This window comes from Heterobasidion irregulare, assembly GCF_000320585.1.
Source record: "Heterobasidion irregulare TC 32-1 unplaced genomic scaffold scaffold_06, whole genome shotgun sequence".
Classification (NCBI taxonomy): Eukaryota; Fungi; Basidiomycota; class Agaricomycetes; order Russulales; family Bondarzewiaceae; genus Heterobasidion; species Heterobasidion irregulare.
In genome coordinates, this window is record NW_009258202.1 from 1 (window position 1) to 15,938 (window position 15,938).

A 15,938-nucleotide genomic window follows, 5' to 3' on the forward strand; every position below is an offset into this window, starting at 1 on the left:
CTAACCTAACCTAACCTAACCTAACCTAACCTAACCTAACCTAACCTAACCTAACCTAACCTAACCTAACCTAACCTAACCTAACCTAACCTAACCTAACCTAACCTAACGTGGGCGAAGTTTTGGCGTGCGGGGCGGCGGAGGCGGGGGGAGCGGCAGCAGGGACGGGTGACGGGGACGGGTGGGTGAGGATCTACAAATGGCCAGGAGTTCAGCCATCGCACGGACAACGGCGGGGTGTGCGCCGAGCTCGCTGTCGAACACGCCGAGCTCACCACGTCCGACAGAGGCACGGATGCATTGTAGACAGCGTCAAGCAGCTGCAAGGCGCCGCCGGCCGTTACGCACACTATCATCCATGACATTAGCCTCCCCCCCCAGGCCCCGAGCACGTGCGACTGCACGTGTGCGATCGTACATAAGACTCGCCTGCGCCGCATTCGTCCAAGTGACGTATGGATTACACACCAAATGCACGTAAAGGGACAAAAGAGAGACTCAGATGGAAAGAAGAAGAAAAAAAAAGGAGGACAGGTAAAGGGGAAATGGGCAAAGGAGTTGTACGCTTCGTAGAAGTCACTGCCGATCATTTTGAGGGCAAGGATGCAGCCATGCGATCCGGGAGGGTCGTAGCGAGCGTGCAGAGCACGAGTGAGCGTATTTTGGCGCCGGCACTGGTCGCATGGGCGGCGATTTTATGCGCAGAGCCCGTCACGGACGGGCGGTGGGCGCGGAGGTCTGCTCTCAGGTGCGGCGTGCATGGGGACTGGGGCATGCAGAATGCTCCGAGAGCGCTAAATGTATGCAATGAGGTGATTTTATTGTACGTTGTCGGATGAATTCGATGGGTATATGATTAGGACTCTAATTATGTGCTCTTAGCTTGCATGCTTGTATAGCCGATGTGACCTGTGCGAGACCAGGAGTGTCGTCGAGGTCAGTGATGATGGACCGGGTGGGTGGCGGGGGAGGAGCTAAGGTAGTTGGACAGCTGGGCTGTCGGTAGACTGGTATCAAGGGGCTAGCTGTAGAGGCACTGTCCCAGCAGGATGTGCGCGGAGGGACTAGTGGGAAGAGAGACGACGGCGCACCTTCATGACGCTCATCCTGTTCAGCGAGCGTGCATGTGTCGTGGACGGACGTCCTCGTCGTCCATGCCCATCCTTCTTCCTAGCTCATCTCTCTGTCGCTGACGCTGTTTCCTCTTTCTCTTGCTCTGCCGCCAGCCAGTTAGACTAGGTCGAGGGCGGGACGGTTGACGAAAGAGAGGTCGAGCGTGCGCGGGGTGGAGTGTGAGGTCTTGGCACGAGGCAGGACGATGGAGGAATGAATGAGGGTCGACGAGAGGAGGGGCCGAGAGGTCGTGCATGCGGGGCTGGAAGAGACATGTGGGCGCAGATGTTGGTCGCAGGCGAGGATAAATGCGTGGGCCCAAGTGGTCGAGGGGGTTAAAGGCACTCGGCGGCGGGCGGGCATGTGCTAGAGGAGACGGGTGTGGGATCGATAGGACGCGTGCGGGCGGATGTGGGTCGCAGGCGAAGGCGGGTGCGTGGCGTTGAGGGGTCGCATGTGCACGCATCAGAGGCGGGATTGACTATCAAAGAGGTCGAGTGAGCGAGCGGGCATGGCATCAAGGAGGCCGCAGAGGTTGCGAGCAAAGGGCGGGCCAAAAGGACGAGAGTGGGTTGTACAGACCTTGATAATGCTCTGCCTTCGTCTTCCTAGCTCATCTCTCTGCTGCCTCACCCTCCTCGTCGACGCACTGAAGCGTGCGTGGCATTCTCTTCGCGATAATTTGTGTGCGGGCGCTGAGCACAAGTACGGCGAGAGCGGGGCAGCGTGGAGGGTCCAGGCGACGCACGAGCATGGGCTGGAGGTGATAAGCAGGAGGGTACTGAGTGGCGCAGGTATAACGTGGAGAGGAAGACACGCGTGCGCACATGGACTCGAAGGCAGGAGCGTGAATGTCAACATCAACGGTGTAGAGATTCGAGGGTACTAAGTAGGCGGCGGGCGTGGGCTCGAGGAGATGGGCGTGGGCTCGAGGGGACGAGGGAACGTACGCACGCGGCTTCAGATCGCAGGCGCAGGCGGGTGCGTGCACTGAGGGGGGACGGGGGTGGGGAGGGGCGAGGCGTGGAGAGGCTCATGGTGGAACGATAGAGCGGGCAAGAGTGGCGTCGAGCATGCACAGAGTCTTGGCGGTGACACGGTCTGGGACGTCTGGACGAGCGACTCAGGCGAGGAAAACTTCGACTTCAACATGGAGATGGTGCTTTGCGCGGCAGCCTATCGGGCGTGGAGCTTGCGCGAGGGCTCGAGCAGAGATTTGAGCCAGGAGGCAATACCATTAATACGCTCCTCAGACATGGAAAGCGTTAAAGGCTGAACTGCTTAGAGTTGAACAGCCTGGAATTCTGACGCGTGTATACATCGTTAATCTCCTCACTAATTCTCATGTCTGCTTAGCAACGCAAAGAGAACTAAGCCACAGTCTGAGTGCTCAGCAAATTTAGTGGAACATCAGGCAAGTTTGCTAGTGCAGTTGCACGGGATCCACATGCGCACGCAGCCGCTCATCCAGAGCGTGACGTCGGCGTCGCGCTCAAGCATCCAGCTTGTCACTAGGCACTGAGCAGTCGGTTATGCGACTGGAAAAGGGCGGAGGACGGCGACGGGGGCATGATCACGGGCAGAGACAACTCGCCGTATCACTGCGAGGACGCGGACGTGCTGAGCAGCCGAAAGAACTTAGCGCTGGAGCAGTCGTTCGACAGCGGCACTGGACTTGCGAGGTGTGCAGTCAGCGGTAGGCCGACAGCGAGCGTGGCTTCCAGATGGACAACGAGAAGACAGATGGAGAGATGAGCATGGGCATAGAGATGGGATAGGGATAATGGCTTCCGAACTCGACGTCGAAAATGCCGCCACGCGGAGTCAACCCTGTCCGAGGTTGCGTCGTAGGAGTGTCGCGCATGGCCTGGACCTTGCTGAGCTTGTTCGCGTGGTTGCTGAGCTCGCGCAGGATGTCGTTCCCCTGCTGCGCCGACGCGGGCGGAAGGTTGTCGTGGCAGACGGCGACAATGCTGGACACAATCGTGATAGTCTGCGTGAGGTTCTCGTTGACAGTCGGCGAGGGCATCGGTGAGGGTGTCGGCGAGCGGACGCCGGACAGCACGCTCTGGATGGTGTAGACAATTGATTCAGTCTGCGCTTCGAGAGAGGGCTGTGAAAAAGCGTGAGTGCGGGGTAAATGAACCATCAGAAGACAAGTATTACCTTAAGCTCTGTGCAGGCATCCTCCGAGCCCTCCGCAACCGCCGAGTCGTTGCTGAGCATGCCCGCTGTGCTCCCCGTGGGCACCTAACCAAAGATTGGCGGCAGCGAGCAGCCCGCGGAGCTTGAGCACTCTGACGACGCTTTGCGGAAGCGGCTGTCGCCCGACGAGCGCCCTGACAATGGCAGATGCCTCAACAGCGACTCGGCCGAGTAGGGCGGCTGCTGGCGGAGCAGATTGGGCTGCAGCGGGTAGTGGTCCTCTGGGTGGTCCACGCGCCTGTTCGAGGCCGACGATGAGCTCGCACGCTGCACAGGCGCCGCCGGCTTTGCCTCCTCGACCGAGTACAGGGTGGGCGAAAACTCGTTTGATGCTGATGCTGGGGCGGGCGTGTACTGCCCTAGCTCCTGTTTGATCACCCTGCGGATGGACACCGCGCGCCCGATCTCAGTGATCACAGCCGAGACGTGGCTCGCGGCGTGCACCCCCAATCAACTAACTACCCTCCAAAAATGAACCACACAATCCATGTCGTCGCACGAGCACTTATCACGAGCACAAAGAGCTGCGAACGTACCTTCAAGAGGAACCGCCACCCTGCACATCGTGCACATCTGCTCCCGCACCTCTCAACAGTTTGTGTAGACCAACCAACATAGGCGGAACCCATATGCCCACATCGGCTCTCACGCGGGCGCGCCGACCACGACTTCGGAATGTGCGATGACGGCCCTGAGGACGGAGAATATCGAGAGACCGAGAGCGTGCTCGTGGAGGCTGTATCAGCGGCGAGGAGGGTGTCCGTGCTGGCAGTGCTAGGGTAGGCAGTCAAAGATTTGGTGATAATGTTGATAAGGTAGAGGCGGCGGGATCCTACTTAGACAGAAAGACACCGCGCGACTGGGGAGTGACGGTGGATACGTGGAAGCGGTGTTTGAGGGAGGAATATAAGAATCGCCTGCACTGATACATGTTCTCGTCTGGCGGGTCCGCGACATCGCGCGCCCATAGTGTCTTCAGCGTGCGGTTCTGCGAGACGTCGCGTCCAAAGCCCACACTCGCAATAACCTGACCGAAGCGCGTTGCCGGGGGAGTGAGACGAGGCGGGTGTCAAAGAGTAAGAGTGCAAGGTAGACCGCGAAAAGGAAGGCGAGGAGAGGAGGAATAGGACGTGGCTGACATGACGAGCCTCGCTGCGGCTGGAGAGGCTCGTCATGTCAGCCACGTATTGGCAGGGCTGAGTCATGATACGCGGCTGACATGACGAGCCTCTCCAGCCGCAGTGAGGCTCGTCATGTCAGGCGCGTATCAGGACTCAGCCCCGTCAATACGCGGCTGACATGACGAGCCTCTCCAGCCGCAGTGAGGCTCGTCATGTCAGGCGTGTATCGGGACTCAGCCCTGTCAATACGCGGCTGACATGACGAGCCTCTCCAGTGGCAGTGAGGCTCGTCATGTCAGCCACGTATCAGGACTCAGCCCTGCCAATACGCGGCTGACATGACGAGCCTCTCCAGCCACGGACAGGCTCGTCATGTCAGCCGTGTATTGGCATGGATGCCTTCTTCACCTCTTAATGGCCCCTTTAGCCCTGCCATACCCCTGTCCTACCCTGAACCTTCTAGCTTTTCAGGTTAGAATCTGAAAGGTAGTGTATGTAGGAGCATTTTATTAGTTTGGCAATGGAAATCCAAGGACAATTGTGGACTGGAGACTCGGTTTTTTGAGGTTTTCCCTCAATTCTGTATTTTGCCTGTAACATCTTCAGTACTCCATGTCTACTAATGAAAATATTAGGGTACCATAACAAATACATTTTAAGCCTATTGAATCAGACAGAATTGTGTGCAACCTCGGATTTGGTTCCCAAAACCCAGACTGTGCTTCACACAGTCTGGTTTTAGGGGGTAGACTGTTTAAATCCATATCTATTGAGCCCCTGATTCAATCTTGCTGCTTCTGGGCCTCAAAGTTGAAGCAGGGTATGAAGATTACAGAAGGGATTTTTTCATATTTATATTTGCATTTAATTGGCAACACAGTAGTTTCGGATATCGGTGGACTCAAAAGTGTCGGTAATACTACTAGGAAAATCTAGAGCGGTCGCGGCTTTAAGGGTTCAAAAGCTTGGCTATGGACAAATTACAAGAAGGGAGCATAATCTATGGCAATATATTAAGGCTAACTAAGCGTGTCAAGTATCAACCATCATGTCGACTAACCACAGTGATCAGTTGTCATGGTGGAATACCCTCCCTCGATCATTATTCCGCAAGCGGAGCACCATCTTTCCTCAGCCACCAGTGGACTTCCAGCCACTTATAGTTCCATCTCAGCCACGGCCGGATTTGATTGATGTTGCATCAGTATTTCCTCCCCCACGCTCATTCTCATCTATTTTATCTGAACCTATACACCGTGTCGACCTCGCATTACTCGCACCATCCATCACTGTTCCAGAAACACCAGTTAATGTGCCTGGTACCATAGCAATTACCCCCGTGGAGCCTGGGATTCGGATGCCACCAATGCAGGCAGGAGGAATAATGATGGGAGTAACAGTGATTACAGAGCGAGATGGAGTATGGTTGGAGGAAGGAGTGTCGATTGACGTTATCGAAAAGAAGGAGAACGGAGTATTTGACTATCAGTCAATTGTCCTGGGGCAGAGAATCTGGAGGGATGATAGGATTGTGGTCTTTTCAGGAAAAGCAAGTGGCAAGCAGATCGTCGTTATCGCCTCTACTCATCGGATCAACTCACCCTCTCCCATGGGATACGCTCTGTATCATAACTTTGGCGAGTACATTCGTGCTCTTTTTATTGCCGATCGTGAACGAGAAGCAACATCTACTGAGGATGTGGAGGAAATCACCAGGCGGGCATTAGGAGGAGCAGGGGCTCAGATATTTCGTCGCTTTCGTCATGCCTAATCTTGTTTTACGGTATGCTCCATAAACATTCTTACAGTCTATCCTTTCTTCCTTTTTGAGTTTCTATGGACATGCCTTTGGTATCACGATTCAACAATCTTTTTAACATTCATTAGCACTTCCAAGTTTCTTTTTTTGAAATCATGGAATCACGTAGCCTAAAAAGAATATACCGTCAACCGGGGACGGTTGAATGCTAGTGCCCCGCGGATGTCGCGCTCGCACATTGTTAGGCATCAAATAGTGATGGTAGAATGGAGGGCAGAATATCTGACTAGAAGAAAGAAAAGAGAAACAACCTGGAAGGGACAGGACATTTAATTCCGATTTTCTACATATTTTTCGAGTATTTTACCACTTAAACTTGATTTCCTATCCCTTTTCATACTTATAATTCGCTTTTGGGACAGATTCCAGAGCCTAGGGTCTATTTCAGAAAGGGCTAGACCATGGCAAGACAATAAGGAATGGAAAGAAAGCAGTGGAATCTGGTAGAATAGAAGGGAGCTTTAGTAGAAGGATGGAGAATGTTTAGGAAAGGGGCAAGGTCTAGGGCATTCCAAGCTGAAAGGAGGGGAAGGTTCTGAGCAGTTCTGAAGGAAGCTGAAGGAATATTCTACCACATTCTGAGCCTTTCTTTTACTTTCCTTTCTGTTCCTCTGCTTTCCTCCTAATTCTTTTTATTTCTACAGCATTCTTTGTGACTCACAATGACTCTACTCAGCCTGTATATACTAGGAAGGAGATTCCCACTTGAAATAGTATATAAGGAGGCTGATTGTCCTGCTTCAGGCAGAGACCATCTCTCCCTCTTACTTTTACTCAGTCAGTCAGTGCCAGTCAATAAGTTCTTTGAGTGATATCAGTTGGAGATAAGCTGCAAGACTTGTAGGGATACTAGACGAACTAGTAGCTCGCCTTCAATCTGTGTAGCACCTCAGCAACTTGAATCACAAAGTTCTTAAGCCTCTCCTCATTATTCTCAGTATTTACGGAGTATTGTCTTTGTTAGTGGTCCGGCACCACTTCAGAAATTCGCTAAATAGCTCAAGATATTCTCATCGTTGCCTATAACTGTGACCAACATCTGTGTATCGTGCCAACACCAGAAGGTATCATCTAGAACAGCAATCAAACGAACACTAGGTACATCCGGAAAAACAGGAAACCCCGATCGTATCTAGGGGAGAAACCATTCCTCTCCGCGACAACGTATCAGGACTCAGCCCTGCCAATACACGGCTGACATGACAAGCCTCTCCAGCTGTGGACAGGCTTGTCATGTCAGCCGTGTATATTGGCATGGGTGGCTTCTTCACCTCTTAATGGCCTCTTTAGCCCTGCCATACCCCTGTCCTACCCTGAACCTTCTAGCTTTTCAGGTTAGAATCAGACAGAATTGTGTGCAACTTCGGATTTGGTTCCCAAAACCCAGACTGTGCTGCACACAGTCTGGTTTTAGGGGGTAGACTGTTTAAATCCATATCTATTGAACCCCTGATTCAATCTCACTGCTTCTAGGCCTCAAAGTTGAAGCAGGGTATGAATATTACAGAAAGAATTTTTTCATATTTATATTTACATTTAATTGGCAACACAGTAGTTTCAGATATCGGTGGACTCAAAAGTGTCGGTAATACTACTAGCGAGGCTCGTCATGTCAGCCACGTATCGGGACTCATCCCTGTCAATACACGGCTGACATGACGAGCCTCTCCAGCCACAGTGAGGCTCGTCATGTCAGCCACGTATCAGGACTCAGCCCTGCCAATACACGGCTGACATGACAAGCCTCTCCAGCCGCGGACAGGCTTGTCATGTCAGCCGTGTATATTGGCATGGGTGGCTTCTTCACCTCTTAATGGCCTCTTTAGCCCTGCCATACCCCTGTCCTACCCTGAACCTTCTAGCTTTTCAGGTTAGAATCAGACAGAATTGTGTGCAACTTTGGATTTGGTTCCCAAAACCCAGACTGTGCTTCACACAGTCTGCTTTTAGGGGGTAGACTGTTTAAATCCATATCTATTGAACCCCTGATTCAATCTCACTGCTTCTAGGCCTCAAAGTTGAAGCAGGGTATGAAGATTACAGAAAATATTTTTTTGTATTTATAGTTGCATTTAATTGGCAACACAGTAGTTTCGGATATCGGTGGACTCAAAAGTGTCAGTAATACTACTAGGGTGGGAAACTCGACGAGGACATCGTGTTCCCTGGCGGAGGCGGGGGCAGTGATGTCGAAGGGGTTGGCGTCGACACCGTTGAAGATGGTGACTTCGACAGCGGGAACATCGACAGCAGAGAGCACGAGCACGAGGATTCTGGGCGCGAGCGTGCATAGGGGTGAGCGTGCGCTGGGTTTTGGCGGCGACGCAGCACGAGGAAGGGGTGGATGTGAACCATCGAGGGGATGAGCGCGAGGGCGCTGTGTGGCAGGGTTGCGTGGGCTGAACGGATGACCCGACGCGGCGTCAACGGCGGAACGTCGCTGCCGAGGAAATCGAGGGGCACAGGTCGAAGGAGGGGCGGGCAGAAAATCGAGACTGGGATATACGCGTGTGGAGAGAGGAACTGGTGTAAGGAGAGACAACGACACACCTTCATGACGTTCGTCCTGCTCAGGGAAGCTGCATCCATCACGACGTTCTCATCGTCTATGCCCATCTGAGCTCCCAGCCCTCTTCATCCTCCACCGCCGCCGCCTTTCCTCTTCGACTTCCTCAGCCACGAGCACGGGATGGCCGACAAATGGGGGATCGAGCGTGTGCAGGGTCGAGCGTGTGCGGGGTCGAGTGTGTGCGGGGACCGAGGGGTCGCATCGTCAAGAGGACAAGGTGAGACGAGAATGTGAGGATGCGGGGTCGAGCGCGTGGGCGGTGTCGGCAATGATGCAGGATGAGGAAGGGGCAGGCGGAGGGGTTGACGAGAAGTCGGGCGTGCGTGCGTGAGCTGGAGAAGTCATGCGTAAACGAATGCGGATGGCAAGCGAAGGCAGGTGCGTATGCTCGAGGGTTCAAGGGGGTCGAGGGCACTCGGTGGTGGGCAAGGGGCAGACAGAAAGGAGGAGAGCGGGAGTTACTAACCTTGGTAACACTCGGCCTCCTTCTTCCTAGTTCATCTCTCCGCTGCCAGCGGCTCCACGGCCTCCTCGTCGACGCGCAGTAATATTCATGATGCTTTGTGCGCAGGCGAGGAGTGCAATTACGATGGAAGCGGGGTGCGTGGAGGGACGGCGACGGTGTGTGCACGGTTTAGGAACGGCGGGGTCTCAACAGTGACGCTGGAAGAGGGAGAGAGAACGAGGGGATGCGCGTACATGTGATAGCGGTATGAACCTCCCGCCACCGTCATCGCCACCGCCCGCGTTCAGCTGCTCGTCACCGCTGCCACTTCCGGCATCGTCGGCGTTGGGCGTGCGCCCACGATCAGCCGATGAGAGAGGCGCAGCGTCGGAGGCGCGTAGGGGTCAGCATGGGCGCGACGGTGTGCGCGGCATCCGCGCCCGCCGCCGTGTCGCCGCCGTGAGGGCCGAGAGGCGCGAGGCGGCGGTCGAGGTTGAGGCTGAGGTCGAGCGCAAGCTCGCGCGAGGAGGAGTCGTGGTGGTCGATGAGGCTGCCGCTGAGCGGCGCGTGTGGGAGGTGGATGCTTGGCATGCAGAGCGGGTAGCATCGGCACGCCAGGCACGCGCTGGCGCTTACGGTTCTGGTCCGCGGACTAGTGACGAGTGAGCAGCGGCGTGCTAGAGAGCGGCAGCGAGCCGTCGTCGTCCATGTTGAAGTACGACTCCTCCTCGGCCCCCTGGCGGCGGAGCTCGAGCGGCTGGCTGAGGCTGTGCGCACGTCTGTGCGTCAGTGTGAGCGTGAGCACGAACTGGAGAGCGCAAGAGAAGTGAACCTCTTTTGGGAGCTCGGGCGCAGTGTTCATCTCCCAGCGCAGGATGACCTGCTCGAAGCACCTCTTTGTGAACCTGAACCGGAAAATCTGCTGCACGAGCACCTCCTGCCTGGTCATGATGTCGATCGCCTCCTTCATGTTCCCCTACTTACAGCCAAAAAAAGAACATACTTAGCAAATGGTGTCGGCGCTGAAATATTTTGGCCATGTAAGGTAGATGCCGATTTCCCCGCTTGTTGTCCTCACTCCTCTCCCCAGTCGTGCGCTGTCTAGATCTCAAATTTAATGCTCCGACTAGGTCCTTTTTTCCGAAGCTTGGGCCTATCGTTATGAATCTGGCTGTAAAACTGCTGTCACTGACCTTACGCCGTGCTGGATATAAATGATTTGATTATTAAAATCAAAATTAAAAAATAGTGTTGTGATCGCCACGGCTGGGGAGGAAGTGGCTTCTGGCGGTAACGAGGTTGTGGGTTGGGTTTTCCCTGGTGGTTTCGGTATTGATCCATCCGGGGCCTTTCCCCCTGTCGGCTGAGAACCAGTAGGGGGCATAATAAGTGTGTAGAGCATCTGTAAGGCGCAGAGGAGGGTGGTGGGAGGTGTGGGAAAACACGAGATGGTAGGCGTAAGGGCCCAAAGAGGAGTTGTGCAACTTCAAACGCAAGACGGGCAAAGGTTTTAGAAATGAATATTAGTACCACTACCTCCAATGTCCAAGAACAGGTCATCCACTGGTTCGCGACCCTCGACGAATCTGATGTAGATGAATACCGCGTCCAAATGATCCCAAGACTCTATCCGAAAAAAGTTATTCAAGCCATACACTCTCGTCAACCCGATCAGGTTCTGGATCACCCCCGGGCCTTTGCACAAGAGGCTATACGTTGGCTTGCTCGTCTACCTCAGGGTAAACTCCCAGCGGCTCTTTTAAATGCTCTCTTCCATCAAGGCGATACGAACTCCCCTCGTCCGTTGAAGTCCGACTACGATCTTATGGAGCTCATTCTCGATTGCGATCATGCTGGCGAATTTCTTCTAGACGCTTGCAGTACGTCGCTCATGCTCTACATGCTCTACGTATCGTTTGACATGCTCGATGTGGAGTTATCAATGAAGATTTGCCACCGGAGACTCCGTGAGTTGGCAGTATTTCTTCCCCTGTTCGTTTCCATACTGAGCAGCCTTTCCTTCTACAACAGCTACGAGAAGGAAAAGAGGCTAGACAGGGCTTTCCATGAAGAATACCGGGGCGGCGCAGTCAACGATTTCTTTCAGGCCCTTGAGGAGTATGAATCCATCTACAAGCGCGACATTCACTACGGCAAAATAATCAGTATCCTGCAGTCTAGTGGCACCGGGAAATCACGCTTGGTTGAAGAATTAGGCAGTCGCGTTCGTACGCTTTCTTCAAAAATCGACCCTCGTTTTGATATTCAAATCATCCGACAGATCCCAACTCTGAGTGTTTGCTTTCGAGGTAGCGAGGAGGTGACACAAGGCTGGCCCCCTCGCGATCATGGCGTCTACGAATTCTTCGCAAAAAACCGCGCGCCCCAGTTCAGAGTGAGCCCAGAAACTCATCTTACGAGTATGCATCTTTAATGTTCGGCTAGGGTGAGGAGCTGGCTGCAGCCTTCTATGGGGCACTGTTGGAGGTTGTGAAGGATACGATCGGCCAATCGGCCTCACCCAAGGAGGCTATGATAGCATGGCAGGTGCAATTTCCGGCAGAACAGCGTCAAGAGCTTTTCATCGATGTCGTCCAGCGCGCAGAACAGATGCTTGCAGACAACACAGCCGAGCTCGAACACATTCGAACCAAAGGCTTTGAATCGGAAACCCCGACAGATGACGAGCTTCAAGGCATCATTACGCGGCATCATGAAGTCTTTCTCCTTCTCGTCAAGGCAAGGTTGATGGATCTAGCTCAGAAGCTCAAAACGCTGAGTTACGATCGGTTTGTCTTCGCTTTCGATGAGTGCACCCTCCTCAATATGGGCAAGGACACGATGAAAACTCCTCGCCCTCCCGGTGCACACATGTCATTGATCGCTTTGGAACGCATCATCAAGGTTATCGACTATTACGAAGATACTCATGGAGTGGTATTCTGGCACCTTCTTCTCGATACGAATTCGTCTGTGCCATTCCTAGCAGGGACCGGAGATATTGCTTCGTCCTTTAGGCTGAGAGATGCACTCAAACCTTTGCCTGTCTGGGTCTACCTTGGATTGGACCAGTTCAAGATGGACGTGCAAATAAAAAAACCTGAAGACGCGCTGTCATTGAAAAACCTCAAGCAGTTTGGCCGACCGGTAAGTGCCCGTTTGAAATGATGCTTGATTATGTCTTGATGGGCACTTGACTAGCTTTGGGCCACAAGCGAAACGCACATGGATCTGGTACGATTGGCTATAATAAAGCTTTTCCGTGGCCCTTCATTCGACGCCACCGACCAAGACCACGTTCTTGCTGCCTTTGCCAATCGAGTTTTGCTCGAAGTTGGCGAAAGCGCCGCTGCGAGTCGGGTAGCCGTGGTCGCCGTGGCTCGACACATGCGAATTCTGATGGGCGTCGTCGGCGGTATTGTTGTCACCAAAGCGCCTTCGGAACCGCTCCTTGCTATTGCTGCCACACAGGTGTTGAATCAAGCAAGTGACACCTACAACATCGCGATGAAGACCTTGCTCGAGAAGCTTATCATCAACGGAGTCGTGCTTGATCGAGGTCTTCAGGGAGAGTTATGTGGTCGACTTCTCATGATACTCACACGCGACAAAGCGACCTTGCCCAGAGGGGGCGAATTCGTGCCAATGATTGAGAGCCGACGGGCTCTCGCGATCCCACCTGTCAGACTTGACCAATTTTTGATTACCTTGCTCGGGGACAAATTTGGTCTGGGCAACGAAAAGGCCCAACGGCAGCATCGCAACAACCTCATAAGCTGGGCCAGCGATGTTTGGCTCAACTTTACTCATTTTATTGAAGTCGACACCAACATTAGCAAGCTCAAGCCTGACTTCCTACGTGATCTTTGGACCCGCACTTGCGCGGTGCAGTGCAAGTTTAGCCAGCCAGTGATGGACGGGTTTTTAGTGGGCTATAAGGGAGATATTAAGCGGCGCCTCAATTTATCCAACTTCATCATGATTCCTTACCAGATCCAAGTTCAATCGACAGCAGCCGAGAAATCAGCCGCTAATGGCCTGACCTGCCCTTTTATCGTTCGTGAGGACGGTGCGCACTTCAAACCCAAGCACGTCGCTCTCTTCCTCGATTTGGCCACCACAAGCGCATTTCATCTTGCCACTGGTCCTCGTTGCGAATTGACGTTCAGGAAAGCTGATATCGACGGTTGTAAGTGGGATGGTTATGCAGAGGATAACGCAAAGGAGGTGGAACGGTGGTGCCTGAATGTGCGTGGGCACAGCAAGGCCCAGTATCCCGTCATCGGCGACTTGGAAGATATATTCAAGATGATGTTCCAGCGCATCCTTGCCTGCTCGCAGCCTGAATTCCAGAAATATGCGGACGCGCTACAAGCAGCTACTAGGGCCATCGAGGTGTATTAGGTGGTGACCCGGGCATCCTTCTTTTTGATCCAATGCACTTCGTTTGATTGTCGTGTACGTATAGATTTGAAAGGAGTATTACCTTCGAGTCGAAATTGGAGGTTGTAATAGAATTAAAGTGGACATATTGTGTGTCCGTGTCGAAGAAGCGTACAAAATTGATGCCGTGAACGGGGAGATCATCGACGGAGAGTCGGTTGCGCACGTGAACGAGAGGGTATAGTGAATGCTGTAGGGTTGGACTGGGGAGGTGGTCATCGTAGACAAAAGCAAGAAGACTAGTTGATCGAGCGAGGAGAGTGGCCTGCGCTACAAATACTGACTAGTGACGAGCACGAAGGTCAAGGTTCGACAGGGAGTCATGGAAGCCTTGCACAACAGATGAGGATTAATCCCGATTGGAAGTGGAATTCGTCGCAGGAGTGTAGCGCAACATTTGCCATCCCGAAGTTATCGGCACCACTCAAGCACCGCCAGACACGCCGCAAACCCCGAGGAGAGTCGTCTGGAATCGTGAAGCTTTTGCTGCATTTATCATACCAGAGGGTGGAATATGGTGACGAGAACAACGACGAACAATTCCAGAACAATCGAAAGAGGCGAATGAAATGCTAACCGAAGATTCTGCGCGCGGCCTGTAGGCTGTCATTCATCATGGCACAGTAGATGCAGATGAGAAGCTTACGATGACACTGAGCATTAGCGAGGGATCAACGCAGAGTTGCATTTTCCCTGCGTCCACCGTTGTCATGTGCGGAGGTAGCTGTCGCTCGTAGACAGCTATAGCGCCTACGCATCTCCTCACGACGCGTGGCTGGGACAGACAGATCCGTTCACTCGGTGCTAAGCAACTGGTAAACTGAGAGCCGAACGCGGCGAAGGGCATACTCCCGATCATACCGAGCGACATGCTACAAATCGTCAGCAGATTCGATTCAATTCGATTAAACGCTGCGTGCATTCTGCCACATCATACACACACGCTGGTCCTTTCATAAAGTCATGTCTGCTTGTGAGTCTGCTTGCTCAGCGGAGATTCCACGCCAATATGGACGATCCCAATTTCTACCACCGGGACCTCGTCGTCCCACTCAAACGGACCGGCGTGCGAAGCGACGGACTTGCCGTGCTTGAGAGAGTCGTCTGAGGATACCGATAGTGTCCTAGTTGTCCCACGCGCTCTGTCTCGTGAGAACGAGGGCGAAGATCGGTGCGAAGGTGGGTGCGAAGGGTCATGGAATTGCGATCCCGGGCGTGCGGCCGAGGGCATGGCGACAAGGACAGCGACCTGGACTGGCCCCGCGTCGGCGCATTGCTGCGGTGGGGTTGACTGATGGGAATCAAGCTGTATGGACTCGATAGAAGACGAATAGGCCTCGGATGGGCGCGAGTGCCTCCATCGGAGGAAACCGGGCATAGCGAACTTGAGGAACCGCCTCATTCTCCCTCCCGATAGATTCGTCTCGGCAGGTATATTCGAGATGGTCGACTGGATTGTTGGAAGTGATGTTCCACGAGGAGGATCTACCAAGGTCGCAGAGATCGGCTATGATGAATCTACATAAGACGACTGGCAGAATAGAAGACAGTGTTGAGAGACGAACTGCCAGGGACGCCCACTTCTGCGAGCAAGCCTTCTCCTCGTCCAGAAAGACCTCGTACATCCTGGGTTTCTCGCCAAAGACTGACTGATTGGCGCGTGAAGGCGGGGAAGGCGGGACGTAGGTGCCATTGGCGATAGCCGCGAGGATAGCTGCGCGCTGGCGTCTGCGGAGGAGCATCGATCGGAAGACGATGGTGGCCGATACGGCGAGGAGCAGGACAAGAGTAGCTGTGAACGAGAGTGAGCATCAGTCGATCGGACGTGAAGGAGTAGAAGGCATACCCAGGAAGGTGTAGACTGATTTTGGAATAAGCGAATCCTTTGATCAGTGCACTCGAACGAAGAGATGGGAGGTTCAGGGCGCACGGTAAAGCGAGGAGGATGAGCCCGAATCAGAGCCGGTCTGACCACCTGCGCCTACACTTCCAGGATCGGGTAGAGCGCTGGAGAGAGCCGGAGGAGTGAACGTTGCGGACGTAGCATCAGAAGTACCAGAGGCCGGGGGAGAGGTTGTCGTGAGAGACGACGAGGTCAGTTGTGAGGCGACAGTAGACGACATGGGGAGGTCAGTGGTGAAAATCAAAGCAGGTCGTGGGACAGCAGGCTAATAATACAGCAGCTAAGGTGCGTCGTCGTCGTCGCGGACGGCGGTGTGCGTT

The 15,938-nt window shown here is 53.7% G+C and overlaps 10 protein-coding genes across 10 annotated transcripts; 2 read left to right on the top strand and 8 right to left on the bottom strand.

Moving 5' to 3' along the window:
- Positions 1 to 100: 100 nt before the first annotated feature.
- Positions 101 to 365, bottom strand: HETIRDRAFT_451870 (uncharacterized protein; the record flags this gene model as incomplete). The annotated part of the gene is made up of 2 exons (XM_009548699.1): positions 101 to 193; positions 276 to 365. 2 exons carry the CDS (start codon positions 363 to 365, stop codon positions 101 to 103), a joined length of 183 nt encoding a protein of 60 aa, XP_009546994.1.
- Positions 366 to 864: 499 nt separating this feature from the next.
- Positions 865 to 2,150, bottom strand: HETIRDRAFT_427383 (uncharacterized protein; the record flags this gene model as incomplete). The annotated part of the gene is made up of 6 exons (XM_009548700.1): positions 865 to 1,064; positions 1,092 to 1,107; positions 1,142 to 1,594; positions 1,764 to 1,808; positions 1,862 to 1,894; positions 2,064 to 2,150. The coding sequence occupies 6 exons, from the start codon at positions 2,148 to 2,150 to the stop codon at positions 865 to 867; spliced, it is 834 nt and encodes a 277-aa protein (XP_009546995.1).
- Positions 2,151 to 2,803: 653 nt separating this feature from the next.
- HETIRDRAFT_459198 (uncharacterized protein) lies at positions 2,804 to 3,681 on the bottom strand (the record flags this gene model as incomplete). The annotated part of the gene is made up of 2 exons (XM_009548701.1): positions 3,280 to 3,681; positions 2,804 to 3,226 (listed from the first exon to the last, which is right to left on the bottom strand). Exons 1-2 carry the CDS (start codon positions 3,337 to 3,339, stop codon positions 2,804 to 2,806), a joined length of 483 nt encoding a protein of 160 aa, XP_009546996.1. The 5' UTR covers positions 3,340 to 3,681.
- HETIRDRAFT_451873 (uncharacterized protein) lies at positions 3,364 to 8,874 on the bottom strand (the record flags this gene model as incomplete). Its single annotated transcript, XM_009548702.1, has 6 exons — positions 3,364 to 3,723; positions 3,855 to 3,874; positions 3,929 to 4,092; positions 4,155 to 4,306; positions 8,387 to 8,698; positions 8,809 to 8,874. 6 exons carry the CDS (start codon positions 8,872 to 8,874, stop codon positions 3,364 to 3,366), a joined length of 1,074 nt encoding a protein of 357 aa, XP_009546997.1.
- A 169-nt stretch (positions 8,875 to 9,043) lies between these two features.
- HETIRDRAFT_409803 (uncharacterized protein) lies at positions 9,044 to 9,978 on the top strand. The gene is made up of 2 exons (XM_009548703.1): positions 9,044 to 9,159; positions 9,294 to 9,978. Exon 2 carries the CDS (start codon positions 9,540 to 9,542, stop codon positions 9,936 to 9,938), a length of 399 nt encoding a protein of 132 aa, XP_009546998.1. The 5' UTR covers positions 9,044 to 9,159; positions 9,294 to 9,539; the 3' UTR covers positions 9,939 to 9,978.
- HETIRDRAFT_459200 (uncharacterized protein) lies at positions 9,048 to 9,357 on the bottom strand (the record flags this gene model as incomplete). Its single annotated transcript, XM_009548704.1, has 2 exons — positions 9,048 to 9,159; positions 9,294 to 9,357. Coding segments are annotated over 2 exons (175 nt in total), but the record flags the coding sequence as incomplete, so codon positions are not given.
- Positions 9,925 to 10,242, bottom strand: HETIRDRAFT_105261 (uncharacterized protein; the record flags this gene model as incomplete). Its single annotated transcript, XM_009548705.1, has 1 exon — positions 9,925 to 10,242. One exon carries the CDS (start codon positions 10,240 to 10,242, stop codon positions 9,925 to 9,927), a length of 318 nt encoding a protein of 105 aa, XP_009547000.1.
- A 575-nt stretch (positions 10,243 to 10,817) lies between these two features.
- On the top strand, positions 10,818 to 13,802 carry HETIRDRAFT_475834 (uncharacterized protein). Its single transcript, XM_009548706.1, has 6 exons — positions 10,818 to 11,152; positions 11,209 to 11,239; positions 11,304 to 11,496; positions 11,554 to 11,667; positions 11,718 to 12,419; positions 12,474 to 13,802. The coding sequence occupies exons 1-6, from the start codon at positions 10,885 to 10,887 to the stop codon at positions 13,674 to 13,676; spliced, it is 2,511 nt and encodes an 836-aa protein (XP_009547001.1). The 5' UTR covers positions 10,818 to 10,884; the 3' UTR covers positions 13,677 to 13,802.
- A 772-nt stretch (positions 13,803 to 14,574) lies between these two features.
- Positions 14,575 to 15,113, bottom strand: HETIRDRAFT_440263 (uncharacterized protein). The gene has a single exon (XM_009548707.1). The coding sequence runs from the start codon at positions 15,091 to 15,093 to the stop codon at positions 14,677 to 14,679; it is 417 nt and encodes a 138-aa protein (XP_009547002.1). The 5' UTR covers positions 15,094 to 15,113; the 3' UTR covers positions 14,575 to 14,676.
- Positions 15,114 to 15,200: 87 nt separating this feature from the next.
- On the bottom strand, positions 15,201 to 15,457 carry HETIRDRAFT_321136 (uncharacterized protein; the record flags this gene model as incomplete). The annotated part of the gene is made up of 2 exons (XM_009548708.1): positions 15,201 to 15,233; positions 15,281 to 15,457. The coding sequence occupies 2 exons, from the start codon at positions 15,455 to 15,457 to the stop codon at positions 15,201 to 15,203; spliced, it is 210 nt and encodes a 69-aa protein (XP_009547003.1).
- Positions 15,458 to 15,938: the final 481 nt, after the last annotated feature.